This window comes from Orbilia oligospora (genome assembly GCF_000225545.1).
Source record: "Orbilia oligospora ATCC 24927 unplaced genomic scaffold scaffold00173, whole genome shotgun sequence".
NCBI lineage: Eukaryota > Fungi > Ascomycota > Orbiliomycetes > Orbiliales > Orbiliaceae > Orbilia > Orbilia oligospora.
The window spans coordinates 856,313-875,215 of NW_011645730.1; the positions used below are offsets into that span (position 1 = coordinate 856,313).

The following is an 18,903-nucleotide window of genomic DNA, read 5'->3' on the forward strand; positions in this document are numbered from 1 at the left end:
CGTTCCTCCCCAAGACCAAGTCTAATCTCTCAGGCCAGCCGCGCCGCACTGCTAAAACCATGCCATACGTACACGCTCTGGCCGAATTTACCTCACTATGTTGAGCAAACTCGGAGTGATTCGGGCAATTTCGTTATCTCCTTGGTTTGGGATTACGGGGCTTCGTTGCATCATGATATCATCTGAACTCAAACTTAGTAGCCAAAAGCTTTTAGCTGCTTAGCGTTCTTCGCCCGGGGCCCAACCACTGAGTGTAATCCAAGAACAGTTCCAGAGGAGTCAGTCGGACATGCAACCTGCATGCACCCAAATCACAGCGGATGCTCCGTGCAAAAGTATTAATTTCCGTGCTCTTGTCAGTGAAAGTCGAGAAGTTCACTAGCGGGTCGCGATCGGGGATGAATCAAGTACAAGCTTAAGAAGGATCCAATGTTATCCTGCTTATCGATTCCCCAAGCGGGTCCGTGGAGTACGGCTCGTTTACGGAAGGGTGGCTCCCCCGCCGGAAGGCCTTAAGGATCCGCTAACGAGCCCACAAGATCCGGTCGTCTCCTCCGCTGGAATATGATAGAGTAGGTTATTGCAGTTTCAATACCTTGGAACGCGATCTTGGGCGCGAAATTTGACCGGATGAAACAGCTGCGGATCGTGCCATCGCAAAGCCAATATAATAGTACGTAAACGTGCTACAGCCACCAAATACACTAACCCGCTCCTAACCACTGCAGTACTGGCCCAAGGCAATTCTATAGATGTATACGTTAAGAGATAGTGATAACCGTGCCGTGTCTCATTAATATTGCTGAGTTAATTGATCAAAGCCTTCAAAGATCCTATTCAAAGGTAGTGCTCGCGGCCGCGCGCCGCCCCTGACTTGGCAGCCGAGCTGCGGATTTTAGTCAAAACATGCACTGGACGATGCATATGCCTTTTGCGACCGACAGATTCGAGAAAGCTTTCGAAAGGCAGCAGAAAAACTTAAAAAATAAGCCCTTGACACGTCTTAATATACCTAGGTATACAGGAAGAACTTTAGGGGCACGATGGCCCTTCGCTAGCGAGCAAGCAGAGCCTGCAATGGTCTGGCGGAGCTACCGCGAATTCGCCATCTACGCGTACGGCCACATAGACCGATTCCTCTTGCGCGTGGCCTGTTTCTAGTCTGACATTGCCGGTTTATAGACGCTAGGCAAAATAGGAAATCAACCAGTATCACGTGCAGAGCCAACTTGTGCAATTCAGTAGTTACCTTCTATAGCTAGCTTAAAGCCGACCGCCTTTGATATAGATCCATTCTTTTTTAGCTTCGAGTATATATATGTACTCGAATCACGAAGGGTTCTCGTTGATCATGATCAAGTAAAAGTTAATATGTTGTAACACAATTACCCTCAACACAAACGTACCCAGCCGACACATGCAGGTTATCTTATTATTGCCATTTGGGGAATTCGGTGTCGTCGAAATTCAAACTTCAGAATGAAGCTAAGTCGCCCCTTTCGACCACCATAAACAATTCTGATTATACCCAGTTATAAGATGGCAAATAAGGTGAGAATTAAGATAATATTCGATCGCTGGAGTAAAGTACTAGCATGAAGGTTGTGAATGTTGGGTTTAATTGCTTAAATATAATGCACTTCATATCGGATCCAATAAGTATATTACGGAGTACGGATGATCTCGCTGGGTACATACAGTATCTTTGAAATCCGAATAATTAACTGAAATTTCAGGATGAGTGCATTTAAATCACGAGACTTTCTGATGCTAACTTTGTATACCTGGTACTCATGAAGTGTGATCTAATTCTAGTACGACGCTATGCATATGCCAAACCACTATTTTTTGCGGCTGGCCGGCGACAGGCGGGCTAAAAACCAAAATCAATCAAACCTGACGTTGAAATAAGATTGCGGCGGCAGTGTCACAAGCTACAGGGCTGAGAAGAAGAAGCATCCTTGAACTATTCCGGGAGAATTCATTAGCCCTATGCATTCCGGTCTTGGGCGTTCGTTTCGGGGCTGCCAGCGAGGGGCACAGAGGCTATGTACCTGGCCGGTACAATGCTAGCTTGATGCCCTGTTATTCCCTCGCCCAGTATCCCTCGCTACCTACGGAAGAACTTGCCGATAACATACAGCCTTTTCTGATTTCCGCACGGCATCGTCATATAAATGATTTACGATAGTTCCTTCCCAAATTGCAAACCTATTACTGAATTTTTAGACCTCCAATGCAACATAAATACCTCTACACGTATACGGTGAGAACTATTTCAGCAGACATTTATAGCTGGGGTATCTGCACGGTTTGCACCTGAAGAGGTTTAGGAATGCGAATGGTAACTGCCTTCTACCTAACTAGGCTGTGGTAGAGGTGGGGTAGAAACTCCTCTCTAGATAGCTATTGGAAGGTCGACACTTGGGGTGTTCTTTTTCGCTTGAGCCAGTTAGGGTCCTGCCAGCGCAGCCGCCCTCAAAGAAGAGTGACAGCACCTTTGTCAACTTAAGCTTATGAACTTGAATTAGATAACATCTATGTTTAATTAAATTTTGTTAGAAGATCGTGACATGGTTAGACGTGTGGATTGACGGCTTGTTCCAATATTTCCGAGATTTTTCATGGCTTGTTTAGGTAGGATAGGAAATAAATGAAGTCTCGATGTTTGTCGGGCTTCTGGTCAAATAGCCAGGTTTGGGTGACTAAGTGCTTAGTTAACACACACTGACAGTCAGTTGATACAGTCTCGAAGCGCAGCTCCACCGATACATCCAGCGGAAGGAATTTTACTCGGGTCCCGGTTTTTATTTGATGCAGCGGCATTAAATGGAGTAGTTAGGTCGAGCACGCTGAATGCACCCAATGGCGCGGTAGTAATTTTGCGGATGAGAGACCCAACCAGCCTCGTCAATGTGCCCAGATCTGCAGATGTGATCGTTTTTGTAAACATGTGCGCCCACGCGGCCGCATCTCCTTATGTAGACCCCCCTGATTCACGTCAATATTGTATAGAATCCTAGGATATGTTCACGGAAATACTTTAGCCTCGAATCCAGATATTCAACGTCTGATACAAAGCAGGTCAGGCTCACCATTTAGCTAGTTTATAAAGATATTATATATAATATTATTATAATGGCGTCGAAATTCGAAGTCGCGGGCTTAAGGCAGTCTCGAAAGAGCACCTCTTTAAGCTTTCTTGAGACCTAAACTCTTCCAGACCAGGGAGATTAAGAGAACGCCCCACGACGAATCATCCCTGATTCTTAGACTACAAGAGTAGACATTAGAGATTAGAGAATGTTGGCACTATTTTAAGATCTTGTCTCATAGCCAGACCGCTCAATTGTGGACTACCCCGGCGCGTTACTACCCACCCCCCGAGCGGCGGGTACACTTCATGGTAGACTAGTCTCGTTCCCTAGTGGCCAATCGAATCAGGATGTGACACCCTCTCGCCCCAGAAATAGGGCTTTAATTGGTGATTTTGGCCGAAGTATGCAGTACTAGTACACCATTCTACGTAGTGTAGTTAGTGTTGACTCGCCTGGTCCAGCACTGTTCTCTAACTACTCGTTACTATATTTCTCACGTAGAGAGGAACAGATACATGCCTCGCGCGGATTGGTATTATTATCGATGTAACTACCCCGGTTTCTAACTACAAAAGTTAGAGAAAGGCCAAGCTCTGCGGAGAAACCCCCTCACTTTCGTTTTTTTCGTTCGCAGCAGATGATTGGGTGCCCATAGAGTACAGCGCATGTACATGTACTTACTATATACATATATCTCAGGAAACCTTTGTCAATCTACATGGTGAGCTGGGCTCAGCATACAACTAGCAGCATTACAGGTCATGCATATAAAAGTTTCACATTCCTGGCCCTCGAAAGGTCTTCACGGCCAGTATGCCACGTCTGATTTAAAGCCCCTAATTCAATTCCCATCATATCTTTCTTGCTTATACCAACGAGACCTTTCTAGACCCCGAAGATCCCCACAACACAAATATCCTGTTGTAAATTCTTAGTTTCATCCCACAACGGCGCCTGGAACTGATTATAATTTTGGCTCGGAAAACATTATATAGTCAATCAAACGAAGCTAATATCATTTTCCCCAGGCAGAATCTTGAATTTGATAATGCTTTAACAAAATAAAAGAAATGTGACATGCCTATAAAGCCGACCCGTCTTCATTGGTCGTTCTATGTTCACTCGGAGCTGAGGCACTCTCGTTGAGTTATACAAGTATAGTATACATTGCCCATGCACAGAGCGCTTGTCAACAAATGGATTTTGAATACGTGGCCAACTGCAGTTTCTAGAGGGATATTCGAGATAAAATTTCAGTCCTTTCGCCGGGGTATAGGTTCCTAAAGCTGTTTTGCAGAAGAAACCAAAACTATTCTGAATATACGTATGGCGTTGTGCCGAAGCCGGGACAGGTTTTCCGTTTTTATTCTTTGCCAATCGAGTGGAAGCTAGCCGACCGGGGTATTCCTCTTTCTTTATGGTATAAGTCCATTGTATTTGCTCCTTTCTTGTGTTTTTCGCTTGAGAATGTCTTCTATCCTCCACTGGGTAGTTCGGATCTGGCCTGGTCCTACTGCTTCACAAAATCGTAACCCCCCTTGATGTACCTCCCAACCTGATATCTCCGAAATCACGCTAATACTACCTGTAGTTATCCTACTTAAACCTCCGGTATTCGGGAGAGTCATTGTTAATTACCCGATGGGCCCGTCGATAATACCCCCGATATGCTGGGATCATGCTTTGAGCAAGAGACAACAAAGGACTTTCCGACAAGCCCAATGCGGCCATGGAATATTAATATTTGACTATGGTGAAAGAAGGAAAGGTGCCTATCGGCATGGGCCACCTCTGAATCAGTGTAACACATTGATCTCACCGTATTGGATCTGAAGACGGGTTGCAAAGCACAAGGGCCCCAACCCCTACCCTCTAGCCACTACTTGATGCTAGCAGTCGGTTTTTGTGCTACCACACCTTTTGATTGTTAATTCGTCGATATCTAAAGGTTGTTGACGCTGGCCTCACTCTCTCCCTTTGCTCACTGCAATTGACTCCGCTGAAAATTTAGATACAGGGAAGTTGATGGAAAGACAATCTCACATTCTTACAATATCAATATAGTTCTCCTTCTTCTTCCCGTTCTCTTCTCTTCTCTCAACTACGAGCTTAAACTTTCACTCCATGATATTTGATGTGGTGGAGGCTGGGAACGCGCGCGGTCCGGTCCAGGATCGAATTCCTCGCACCGCAGATGTTAACGCGAATCTCTAACGCAAGTTTCCTTTTTCGCCCAATTCGCGGAGGAAAAAAAAACTCCTCTATTAAGTAGGCTCAGGTAATCATTTTCCGTGTTTCAGGAGGTTTTGGCATGGCTTGTGAGCTTCTGTAGACACGTCAGACATTCACCTCGACACGATTGCCCCGTCGACCTCGAGAACGTAAACACCATTTCCGAGAACCTCAGCTTTCCTAGCCACCTATAACACTCAGTTTTCATCATTATATACACTCGGCAAAGACTAAATAGTTGCAATCCGATGGGCGTGCCCCTTTTAAGCGTTCTAACCGGTCGCACATGCCGTTGAAAGGGGCATGCTGCTCTCACCGACGGCTAGGACAAGTACTTGCAAGTTAAACAATTTGAATATCGAAACGCCTGTCACTGGAACTGCTTCCTCACCCAGCGCTACCTTCCTTTGAAGTATTTTCTAGCTTCTACAGCGTATAAATTTCCTAGAACTTTGGTTGTTCTAGCCATTAATCGGCTAACTTGTAAATAGATGTTCGCCAAGTAGATCGACTGTTTTCCGACCGACGACAATATACCACGAGCCCACCACCTCGATTTTTTCCACCGATAATATCGAGGCCATCAGACTTAGGAATGCATATACCCGTACCTTAGAAGCTTAGATCTATGGACGATGAAACCGTTCTCTGAGGTTACTGATTAAACAATAACATCACAAACCTACGGTTCCAACGACATGTCGACAGGGAATATATTCCCGATTCTCTGGAAGTTTTCCAAGAGCGAGCGACCGATAAAATGATCTTCAATATTAATTCCTCCTGCTCGGTACACTCACTCAATACTGTAAAACTTAACACTCGTGAGGGTAGACAGTCTGTGAGGGCTCGCACTCATAGGTAAGCATCCAACACTCACCCCAGATCTTCCATGATATCATTGTTGTCCTTTAGACACCAGCACAGCGAATTTGGCCAAAAGAAGAACTGCAGTTTTAGTGATCGATTGCAGTTCCAAAGTAATGTAATCAGAATTGATGTTGAGATAGGACCCCCCAGCTCCAGAACGATATTCTTAAATATTTGGCTTCCGCAAGTCATCTAAACCCCTAGGCACCGCAGCCAGATCGATAAGTATTACAACCTATCAGTACCCTCGAGATACTTCTGAGAGAGGCAGAATACGATATACGGGAGTACTCCGATATACGGAACATATTACTGAGACAAAGAACGGTTGTAAAGTGGTGGAGACATTCACAACCAGTACAATCATTCCAGGCTGGCCTCGTTCCCAGCTGCGGACGTCACAAAGGGAGACATAGTCTGGGACTAGTCTGGGGGACGCAGGTCTGGGACATCACTTTGTTTGGCCCCAGAATGACTAGCTTTCCAGCTTAATTTCCCACCAGCTACCAGGTGCAGGCCTGGCCGGATCCATAAGGCCGGAAATCTTGCGCACGTCAGGTATACCAAGAGCCCGTTATTGGGTCTGTTGCACAAGAAACGGCAATATGGGTTCGTATTCGAGGCTCTTGTTCCACCTGTTGCACAGGGGCTCTACCAGGCTAGTTCCATTTAGTCTGGGGAGGTTAGTTCACTGATAGTCTGTCTTGCACTAAGTCCGAACGCGAGGCTCCAATCCAGTCTACCACAAGTGGACATGTATGCATAGAACGCGCCAGCCAGTGCAGCCTTTGAACTACCTTGAGGTTTTGTCATACGCTAGCTCCCGTGGTATTTGCGCTGCATAGCTTCGGGTCGGATAATTATGTCTCTAGTCAGTTAATATCAAAATTGTGGCACTGCGCATGCGCACCCGTCCCCTTTTACCTAATCATTCGAGTCTAATTTGTGAGAAAGGAATCATAGGAAATCGGTCCCAACGGCATGACGCCTGTTTGCATGATTTCGGCCATATTACACGCTCTCCAACCGTTGCTTTCTGAACTTCATCCAGCTATGCCCATGTGGATTTGTGCATGCAGCCTCATGAGCTCACGGCTACCGACCTAGTGATAGTATACACGGCCTCCATATAGGGATATATATAGAGGCATGTAGCACCATCAGCCACCCGGGTAGCCGACCTGCTGGCTGTGCAAGCTAGCCCGAGACATACCAAAGAATTCTATCAGCCTACCGGGCAGCTAGAGCTTAGTTACACTAAACCTCCAAGAGCGCAGTTCTAATACCAGATCAAGCTGTTAATTGTGTTACACAAACTCAACTCTTGCAACAAGTTCCCGATATCTACCCCGACCGATCCCATGGCCAAAGCCACACTTATGCTAGAAACCATGATGAGCGGTTGACATCGTTAGCCGGTTTCATTCGGTATATCGCAAGGATTTTAAGGACTCTCAACATTGTAACACAATATGGCTCTTGACCCTGCAAATCGAGTCGATTTATGGTCTTCTGTCACTTGTGCACGTGTATCATCAGCTATGCTCATGCCCAACTGGTTGGCCATTGAGTCCTTCCTTGCGGCAACCTAGAAACTAACTATCAAGACAGTATTCTTGACTCAAGTATTTAAACACCAAGTCCCCAACGGACTCGCCAGACCACTTACCCATAATTTCACAGCGATCGAATCCCAACTCGAAGTCATCTCATTGTATTCGTACAAATCTCAGTGCATCTCTACAATATATATAATTGCCATAAATATATATGATCTCGTCTCTTTTCATTCTCCTTCATACCCGGCAGCATTAACCATAAACAACATACAAAATGAACCCAACCGTACCTACCGTATATTCCCCTATCCCATCGTTCCTTAACGATGACGACGGCATCACCTCATCTCAAACCCAGGTAGGGAACAGGAACTCGGGCCAAATTGCGTGTCCCAGCCACAATGCTCCGACAGCAAGCCGCGCATGCCCAGATTGCACCGATGTCGAAAGAGCACTTCCACTTGGCCAAGGCGGGCAATTTACTGCCTACCGATCATGGCCAATCAAGCTCAGACTGAGCTATGAAAAACATTTCAAACCCACCAATTTCGTATCTCGCGCTGGCGGAATCACATATATCGCTTTCTGCTACGGGTTCTCTATCTTCCTTTTAGCCCCAGAAAATGCTCCGCAGTCCGCCCGTATACCCCTCTGGATCCTCCTTGACTATATGATGGCAATCATGGGCCTCTTTTTGTGGAATAGGAATGAAAGCCTATTTTCAGTCTGTGCGCAGTTCATAGGCTCAATTCCTCTGTGGCTTCTACTCTTAGGTTTCATAGACGCTACTGATACAGTCCTTCGCTCCGAGCATCCCTTTCAGCCCTTTTTCGGCTAAACGAATATTTTCACATCATACGCTTGAATCCACGTACAGGATCGATAGCATTTTATAGTATGATTGGAGTCTCCGGTTCTGGTTCTAGTTCTGTTACTGCCAGCATCAGCCGCAACATTAAATCTAGGTGTAGATATTATTATTCTTAGATTTCTTATGTATCACTTTGGATTTCGCTTACTTTCTTTCTTTCTTTCTTTCTTTCTTTCGCCTTCCAAGATGGATGAAAAAGATGGACGCCGAAAAAGACACTTGCATGTTCGTAAAAAATATAAAAGCATGGGAGGTATAAAGTTGTCTCGTACCCAAGTATAAAGCATAATACCTCTAAAGGCGCCAATGGCCGTATGTCCTACTTTGGGCAATCACGACTTCTAGATATAAACACCCAGACAGTAGTTAACACCCATAAGCTCAATTCCGTAGGTATCTCTATGCACACCACGTGGAATATATATTAATAAACTTTTCGTTGAATGTGCCCTTGTAGATATGTACAGATCTTTGCAGAGTATTGGTCTTCAAAGTTACCATTTAATATTTCACCCCTTATAAGCTTAAGGCAGCAAGACGTATATAAAGGGTCGATGAAAAGTAACTACGTATTGTTTTTGATCAATTGATCATGAATGAGTGTAGGATGCTCGGAGCATCAAAGCATTTCCAGCACCTCCGAAGTGGACTTATGCATATATGCAGCCACATTTTCTAACATAAATAAACACCCCTCTAAAATCCAAGTGTTCCATAATTTTAATAGTACAAAGCCTGAATCCATACCATTCTTAAGTTGGCAAGAAATGAATGTAACCGGGCTGGGTGCCCCACCGCGCTAGCCCGCATACCCCCACCTTTCACTACTACGTATTACTTGCAAATTTAAAGTTCTGTTGATAAGGATTCTGCTTCACAAAGCCTTGTTGAACGTTTTTCTCTCCGAACCTTGTGCTAGTTTCCACAACCGACATATTATCCCGAACAGCATCCATTCCGTTCCCCGCTTTCTCCGTCCAGCGTCCCGTAGGTCGAAACTTCAGTTCCACACCTTCATCCGTCAGCCCACGGTCCGCCAACAACCTCGAAGACTCGATCTCCGAGACCAACCTCTTGGCAATCCGTTCCGTCATCTGTCTAACCGTAAGCTCTACCCCTTCTGAAGCCTCTTCGTCACCATGCCAAAAGAAGCCACGGAGGATGGGGTCACATATAACCCCGCCGATCCTAAACCTCAATTCCCCAGATATAACAGCCCCAGAAGTTTCCTCAACCGGGGGGTATAAAAACACCGAGTCATCCAAAAACGGTGAATTGGTGATATCGACCTTCAGAGGTTTCGCTTTATCTGGCCGCCAATAAAAGAATGTATATTTTGTAACCCCCCCGTTTTGTAGAGTACATTGCATATGCCCCGTACTAGCGGCGACAAGGCGATGCACTGTGACGTTACTATCGGTGAGTGGTGTTGTATAGGTATATCGTCTTTTCTTGAAGTTCGGCGTTGCGACGAGGATATCTGCCCATTTTTGACAGACACAGGAAGCAACGACACGGGCGTTAAGAGATAGTTCGCAGAGTATCTTTTCCTCGAGTTCTGTAGGAAGAGGGAGGGACGGTCGGGGTGGTAGTTGGCATGCAACATCTTCCGGTAGAATATCTGTGGACATTGTGTGTTGTTTATGTTGTATTATTTCCCAGGTTCCGATCGACGCTGCGCAGATGACGCGGAAATAGGAAATCGTCGGCTGCTTGGTTTTGAGTATTCGGCTTCGAAAGAAAGTCTAGTTGATTTTAAGTCTTTAGGTCTGTTTGCGTTTTCTGTTAAACGAATTTATAAGGGCGATGATTCTTTCAATCCATCAAACCAGTCTTGCTCGTGCTTATGAAAGTTGCCATGAACCGTGATTGCCTGCATATGCGATGCAGTTAGATCCGGTGGGAACAAATATACGACAAAGGTATGTAAAACAAATGCGTAATAGCGTATGATTTTTTAATAGTTGAGGGTCCCTCAGAAAAAACGATATATGCAAACCTTTTCGAAGCCATCTAACGTTATAACCCGTTGCGCTGGCGAATTAAATCCTTTTTATAAAGCACAGTAATAGGATCCTATTAGTTATTTACAGCTGTATTACACAATCAACAAACTCGCAAAAGGATAGAAATACGACAGGCTACCCTTACAACCCCGGCACATATCCGCAAGGCTTACAAGCTTGTCGACCCTTGGCTTTTGGTCCGTTCTGAACTTGTAGTCTTTTGGGCAATCCATGTCATGCTCCATGCGGAGGAAAACCAACCCGAAATTCGATGTTTGATATCGATAACTGTGCGGGGGAAATTGAGGCTCAGGCCACCGGCCGGCCGGGTACGTACCAGCACGACGTGATATACCACAGGAAATAGACGAGAGCCAATTCATAAAAAATTGGGAACACCATGTTGCCCTGAAATTTTAAGACCTCGACCAAACCTGCAAATTGAACTAGATGTCGCTATGAATACAAGATAAATGACAACAATAGTACGCTGAACTAGGCGAATAGCACCCGGAATATCGAAGGGAGTTATATCATAAATAAAAATACGTTAAAGCGGACCTCGTATGCATCTGTGCGACTAGTATCGCTTCGTTAGACCAAGATGAGCATCATGAAAAGACGTTGAGGTACCAAGATATCGAAAATCATCAAAGTATACGTAGAGAGATGCGTAAAAACCAGCCGTTACAAAATGATATCATGAAACTGGCAACATCCATAAAGAACAAGCAATACTGGCAACATCCATAAGGAACAAGCAATACAAAATCAAAACTTGCAAAGAATAAAAAGCACCAAAAACAGGCGCTCAAATGTAAAAAAAAAGGGCAAGACACCTCAGCCACCCGCAACCACAGACTCAGTACCCCGGCAACTTGTGTGCATCAATGTGCATCCTTTGCTGCTTGTACCTTCTTCTTTATTCCTCCAACAAAGTCAACAATCTTGGTCTTCCCGAGTTGTGCAATATTTCCAAGATCGTGGTCGTCCTCATAAAACCCGCTAGTTTGGGGCGCATTCCCATTCTTGTAATTCGTGGCAGAAACAGCTCTAGTATAATTGGAACCCCCGCCGGGCGACGGGTTTCGCTGTTTAGGACCAGGAGTCGCGGATGTGGGTGTGGGTGCTGAAGAGATAGTATACCCAGCACCAATTGTTGGTTCTTTGCTACCACTTTCCCATACGGAACCAGCGCCTAATGAACCGGTCACACCTTCTGCAACAGCCTCCCAGCGACCCGAGAGACTACTTGATGGCCTCTCTGCATTTTCAGCGACTTCGACACATTTCTCCATTCGTTCTTTGAGATGCAAACATATCTCGTGGAACTTTAGCACATCTTCATTACCAGCCACCTTAGGGTGGTTCACCGAACCGCCTTTTGCTTCTTGGAGTTCATGCCACTTAAGCCACATCTGAACCAGCCGACCAATGGCGCGGGGCTGGTCAATAAGGAAGGGAAGTGATGGGAACCCTTCTTTGGAACCCTGTTGAAGACGGGCTTGGATTGTTATAGGTGTGGCGTAGGATGGTGGAACCTGGAAGCTCGTAACGACTTCTGGAGGCGACCCACTCACAGAGTCAATATACTTCTTGAACTCGCCGTTGTGTTCCTATTCAGATATTAGCACTTGGTAGAACAGACTATAAGAGCGTCTAAGGGAATACATACAACTAAGAACTCATTCATATTTTCGAACCACGGCTCTTTCACGCCGAAGGTAGTCATATTAGCCAATCCCTGTAAACTCTTCGCAACTAAGGTAAGTGTCCTTTGTGCCCGCGTACCAGGGTGATCTATTTGGGGATTAGCATCGAAAGCTATGTTGCCAGTTTTGCACGGAACGACGGTAACTTACCTTTTAAAAGACCGAACATCTTCGGGTTCATGATGGCCGGGCAAAAGAATCGGAGAAAGAGGAAGCCAGAAACGCTAGAATAGGTCGGTCCCGAAATAATACCTCCAAACTTCTCTTCGACACAAAGCCTGATGTGGTATAGAACTTTTTTCACCTCCAACGGGCATTTACCTCCAGAGCTAAAGATAGACTGCCACACACTCCTAACAAGCGAGTTCAGTGTTTTCCAATTCTGTTTTATCTCATCCTGGTTCTTGCATTTCATTGGATCCACTTCGCAGTACAGATCCTCCTCCGCGATCCGTTTGACATGTCCGCCAATAGTTTCCTCCATATACTCTTTGCCATATCTTGCCATGTGTGCCTCTACAGCTTTGGTCAGTAGTGAATTCCCGCGGAAAAGAATATTCGCTTCCATCTGGGCGCGCTTAGTAGTATCAGATTTAATAGATGGATCGGGGTTCGCCTGGTTTAACTGGACATCGACTTCCGCAGAGGACCCAGCGTTAGGTAAAGCTTTTGACCCGCCATCTTTGTAGATACCACTGACATCCGCTTCAGCAAGAGCCATAAGCCAGTCAACTGCTTTTCCAGAGACCTGGAAAACTTTTAATAAGGTGTGAGCTAGGCGACGAAGATCCGTGTTCACGACCTGACTGATTAGGATAGTAAGACCGTTAGAGAAGTCCGAAATAAGCTATGATAATCGAGTTAGCGGGCCACATTCACGGGTACATTTAGAGCGGAAAGCCATACCTCAAGCAAAGGTTTGTACTCCTCCATCATTAGAACCACAAGCTCCTCTTTCCTCATCCTCAACATGACCTCACCAATAGGCGCTTCTTGAGCCTTGGAAACCGGGAGGATCGGCCACCAGGTATCTGTCTCGGCATCAAACTGCAAGTCGTTGAGATTGATTGTAATAACACCGATGGCTTCGCCAGTTATTATTTGATAGGTCGATAAAGGTCCATTGCTGCTTGTCGGTCCCCGGTCTCGCTTGTGCTTTACGGTCCTTTGTTTCAACACCACCTCAATAACATTCAGTTGAGATGGTAGCTCGTTGAATTCAAATGTTTCCATCCACATACAACTTGCTCCTTTCACTCTTGGGGGAGACCGCGCCCTGATATCCCCGTCGATAAAGAGCTCGAAAAAGAACTCAGTGTCCTTCTTCTCACTAAACTGGTGACGATGTTCATCCGGTTGGGGGGGCAGATTGGGAAGTTTAGCCTCGACGATCTTCATGCTAAAAAGACGTGGCACTCTGAACGCATCTGCAAGAGAAGATGCTCCAAGGTCGAAGTTCTGAGCGAGGGAAGGAGTTTGGGGTGATGCAGCTGTTGAGGCACTGAGACCGGTCATACCGGCGGGCCCATAGAGTTCGGGTACTGTGTATGCTCTCAATAGAACAAACCACACCTCGAATAAGATTTTTGTATCCAAAGCAAGATATATCGGTGGCGTACCGGCCTGGAATCGCGTATTCGTGCTAGCATGTGGGTAGATACCGATGCAGTGTTCCATCCCGAGCACAGAAGAATCCAGGTATTGAATAGAGGAACGAGACAGTGACGACAACGTTACGACGTTGAGTAAAGCGACGTCAGACTCGTTGTATAGTTTAAACTCGCCGTTCTCTTGAAGAATACACGAGATCCGTCGCCAGGTAGGTCCAGCCACTTTGTTGGATTTTGAAGACTTATCCTTTGATGCGGGAGCGGGCTGGGCATTGCTACTCTGTCCGCTGCGATCCCACAGCATCATCTTGCCAACCTTGATGATAGCAGCTTCCTTCAACACAGTGGCATCAGAATTACGCCTTCGTTCAACCTTCCGATCAGTTGCCAACCGAACCGGCTGCGTCTTTATCTTCTTATTATTAGGACCTGCCGGGCGGATTGGCTGCCAACAAAGTAGCGCCGCGAGCCAACAGTCGTATTGATATGCATTTAGCGGCCGAAGCTTAATATCCTGACGCGAACTGAATGTAGACACTTCGATGATACCTTCGTTGTCGTCTGACTTGGTACCACTGGTCCGTATCTGGCAGCCTCGAAGGTCCCCGATGACTGTAATCTTGGTCTTGTCATCTTTGTTATGGGTGAGGCGGCCGGTCTCCTCCTGAATCGTGCAAAACCCTTCTGTCCAGGTCATGCCATCTCCAATTCTGTATGCCAAAGTTCCTTCCATCCTACCCCGTAATTCCTTCATCAGGTTGAGCACTTTGCTAGCGTCGCCCCCTTGTGATGATTTAAGATTTGATATGGAGTCTGAAGTCTTAATCGAATGCGGTGCACCGTTTGACTCTTCTTTCTTGACAGATCTTTGCTTGAGTAGCTTGGCATTATTCGTTACCTTGGGTGTCGCCGCTTTTTGCGGGGTGCCATTTGATGCATATATAGTTGTTGAGATCTGAGCACTCGGCCCAGTTAGAGGAGGGGCGGATTGTGGCACCGGTGACGATGGCACACTGTGATTGGGTGATCTTCCTCTTAATGCCTGGAATGATGTGTTTAAAGATATCTCGTTCAGTGGGGCAGCAACCGCGGCAACATCCGTCTCATCAGTGCTACTCGAGGGAGAATGGGGTATAGCCCTGGCTCGTGTGCGATACTCGATTGTTTTCTCATTCGATAACGGCTGAGGATGGCTAGTTGGCGCAAATGTAGCGTTCCGAGTACTTATGGGAAACTGATTCATCCGCGACTCAGGTTTGTTGATTTCATTGTTTGGGGTCCTTGGAGGAGTCGATAAGGCAGATCTCGGGTGCGAAGTCTTTTTGATTTCATCATCACTTGTGTCCTGAGGTACCGAGCGGATGGTCGTATCCCTAAACTGTGCCAGGCTATTCATCGACATTGTAGCAGACTGGCTCCGTCTTACTGTCTTGCTAGATTTCCGTTCTGGAGAGTTGCTACTCGAGGACGGTCTTCTGTTGAAGGCCCTCCCGGTCGAGGCTGTCGACCCAGCTATCATCCCGTTCGTCCCCTCGCTATTCAAAGAAACCATCATTGTCATAACTTGTCGAGAATATTCAACCAAGTCGTCAGCAATGGATTGCTGGGCAATTGGAACCACCACGTTTGGTCCCCCAAAGTTTGCTCGAGAGCGATTTCGGTAAGCTTCGATAGATATACTAGATGCGGTGGTATGTACAAGTATATATCCTCAGAGCGAGCTCGCCGGTTTGCCTTCCCTATATATCTCTGTAGCTGCAATCGTCAGGGTCTTGTCGCACAAGGTTGCTGATGAACCAACTCGTGAGGTGGTCGTACAAAAGACCACAGCTGCTCCGTGCAACGCTGTTAGGAGGAAAATTGAGATTCGACCAGGTTGGTTTATATCTGATACCGAGGATATGCTGTCCGCAAACTATCCAGCAGTGTGTCTGTTTTATCAGTCTGTTGTTCAGCCGTCTTCTGAGCGGGGCGCCACTTTATTTTCGATTGATTGTGATGGCGTAAGATTTTTCAACGCCCTATATCCGCAATGTCATAGCATTGTTCTCCCTTGACGAAGAATCTTTGGAAAATAATAGTAGTTTCTGAAACTAGGCTGAATTATATTCCCAAAAGCGAAGGCGTAAGACAGTATGGGAAGGCGATGTGAAATGATCCAAAACCAACCTGAACGAAAGGAATTCTTTAGAAAAGAGGGTCCCGGTTAGAGGAAACGGGTAATCGATCTCAAGATCGCCACTAGCCCAGCTGGTCAAGATTGGTGTGATTCCGGTTTAATATCTGCAGCATAAATACGTAAAAGATCCAATTCAGCCACCACTTTGAGTGGAAATAAGAAGCACAGACGGATCCACAGAATGAAAACCCTGTTCCAATCGCCGGTATCCTAGTCTCGGCGTCGCTATAGCAGGTGTTCTTTTTTTTAAATTTTTAATCTTTTTAAATGGCTTTTTTTTTCTTCTTATTTTTTGTTGCGTCGTCAACTCCAGGAATTTTGGTCGTGGATTTCGCCTAAGGTATTGAATTGAGATGAGGCCAGGGAGGCAAGCCGACGAGATTGGATGGCGGTACGATAGTGGCTTAAGGAAGGTGTCCCGAAACCTGAGACAGAGAAAAACGCAGCCTCTTCCTGTCCTGCTGGTTATTGATCTTTCCCTTTCTCCGAACGATGATTCGAAGCTGGCTTGAGTCGTCGTGAAACCTTTATGTCCTTCCCACGGTTCGACCTGTTTTTATTTTGCGTGCGTGTGGAAGCTAAGGGGAGACACCTGCGTCTTTTGTACGACCACCACCTTTACAACCATCCACAACCAGAGTGGATGATGCACTGCAAGATGGAGGTGGGAGAACGAGCTAGAATAAAAAAATAAAAAATAAAATAAAAGAACGACCAACCAGGTGAAAGAAAGAGACAGCGTTTAATGCGAGAATGGTCGGAATGATTGGATAGGAAGGCCGGGATGATAATTGTTGTTGACGGTGTTTCTCGAAGGAATTCGGAGAGTGGAATGGAGTGAGGGGCCTTAATATGCACCGTTCCTGAGAACACTGATTATAAAGTGGAGATGCAGGACGAGGACGAGGGGGGGAAGGGAAGTCTGTTATTCAGGTACCAGTTAACAACACAAAGGCAAATGACCAGGTACCTTGCCCGTCGTGCTCATACTCAGACGTACTATTTATTCCCAGCCTCTTGCCGGTGGGGAGGTTAAGCAGGACCTATTTCTCTGCGTAACTGTACGGATTGTGCTAAAAGCACCTGAAACCGAAGTATGTATAGCACTAAGTTAGTAGTTTAAGCAGTGCAGTATACTCAAGCACGCACTTGGATTCTAAGAAAAGCCCACTATACCAGCACTAGCAAAGTCAGCAGCAGCCTCCCGTCAAAACTGTGGTAATGTATACATGTAATGTACTTTTATCTCCAGACTATAGTTGATGATATACTAGTGTACTGGCCATGGTGTTGTTACGGATGGATCTGTTCCCCTCGCCAGACCTGACCACAGCTGTCCAGACCCACCACATCTTTCAGATGCCTAGAGTTTCTTTCCTTCGCCTATAAGGATATTGACTGGGAGAGCCTCCCAATTCTAGTCCCCATCCTCCCTCTTCCCATCGCGGGTGCTGGCCAATAGGCAGTGTTTCTGCTACTGCAGGCTCCGGCCGGCCATACAGATGCGGACCACCCTCCCAGCATCGAGTTATGCATTTATGGAAGGTGCATGAGGCCCTTCTCCCATCTTGTCGCTCTACATATCTTGTCCCTCTTCCAAAGAGTAGCTCTATCTCCATCAGTCAGAAACCTGCATGAAATCCGGTTCCAAGTCGACGAGTCCCGTTCCTCTAGCTGGTGGCAATAAAGTCCATAATAAGAAGTACTTAAGTACTTACTTACTTGACCTAACTCGGCATATTTCTACTACGTGCCCTCCTTCCTCATAGACGAATTCCCCTATTTTCCGCTGATTTTCTCATGCCAGGATCAGATGAAAACGCCTCGAGTCGAGCCTGTTCCGCGGCCAGACCAGTCCCCACCCTTGTCCGTATGTAGGCCGAGTAGATCATGTACGGTACCATTACTACTGCACTTGCATGCAGCGTTTTCTTGCATACCCCCCAAATACATGGGCGAGCTCATACATAGTGCGTCCATAGTACATTTGCTGCCCTGCTTAATTAGTTGAACTTAATAACTCGGATAAAGCCCTATCAGCCGTTTTGAAGTTTCGTGGGCCGGGTTAGCTTACGGGAAAGATTACGAATAAAAGGTTTCTCCGCAGCCTTCCTTGGCCTTGGATGTTACATAGTACTTCATTTCCAACGGGAAGCGACCATGGTTTCAAAATTTTTATTGTAACAGCTAGCTTCATTATCATCGGCAGTTATATTAAAAACTTTGGTCGTGCTGGGACATTCTGCATGATATAAAGGACAACTTAGCCGTCAATAGGTCCCTGAGCTAGAGGTCAAAGCTTTTTTTTTTTTACCTTGCAGGGAATGTGACCGGAATATCTTTGAGCTTCTCCGAATTCGATCAGTTTTTTTAGTGGCGCCTTCCCTGCTTCAGTTCTCCAAAGGGTAGCATTGTTGAGCCACATGCACATCCGTGAAAAGCACGATTGTGGCGCTGGAATCACGATGCACCGCCATCACCGTTCAAGTTAGTGAGTGGCGTCGCGGGCGATATGCACAGGGATTTTCGCAATCACTCCACAGCGCCTGACGTCAGTTTCACAAGGGTGCATTCCACAAGCCCTATAAGTGTCGATTCTACCTATTCTGGGCGAGAATAACTGAGCTTGACTACATACCCACTGACGCTTGTTGGAATTCAATCCTGCTCGTTTCATACCCCAAGTTACCCTTCCTTGGGATCATTAAGCTAGATCGCGATCGATCAGGCGCGGGCTGTCTGTCGAGCTACCAGTACAAGTCCAGT

At 46.2% G+C, this 18,903-nt stretch overlaps 3 protein-coding genes across 3 annotated transcripts; 1 reads left to right on the forward strand and 2 right to left on the reverse strand.

Moving 5' to 3' along the window:
• Nucleotides 1-8,033: 8,033 nt before the first annotated feature.
• Nucleotides 8,034-8,597, forward strand: AOL_s00173g247 (uncharacterized protein; the record flags this gene model as incomplete). Its single annotated transcript, XM_011127989.1, has 1 exon — nucleotides 8,034-8,597. The coding sequence occupies one exon, from the start codon at nucleotides 8,034-8,036 to the stop codon at nucleotides 8,595-8,597; it is 564 nt and encodes a 187-aa protein (XP_011126291.1).
• An 860-nt stretch (nucleotides 8,598-9,457) lies between these two features.
• AOL_s00173g248 (uncharacterized protein) lies at nucleotides 9,458-10,261 on the reverse strand (the record flags this gene model as incomplete). The annotated part of the gene is made up of 1 exon (XM_011127990.1): nucleotides 9,458-10,261. The coding sequence occupies one exon, from the start codon at nucleotides 10,259-10,261 to the stop codon at nucleotides 9,458-9,460; it is 804 nt and encodes a 267-aa protein (XP_011126292.1).
• A 1,262-nt stretch (nucleotides 10,262-11,523) lies between these two features.
• AOL_s00173g249 (uncharacterized protein) lies at nucleotides 11,524-15,510 on the reverse strand (the record flags this gene model as incomplete). The annotated part of the gene is made up of 4 exons (XM_011127991.1): nucleotides 11,524-12,252; nucleotides 12,312-12,436; nucleotides 12,499-13,195; nucleotides 13,255-15,510. The coding sequence occupies 4 exons, from the start codon at nucleotides 15,508-15,510 to the stop codon at nucleotides 11,524-11,526; spliced, it is 3,807 nt and encodes a 1,268-aa protein (XP_011126293.1).
• Between the last annotated feature and the right edge of the window lie 3,393 nt (nucleotides 15,511-18,903).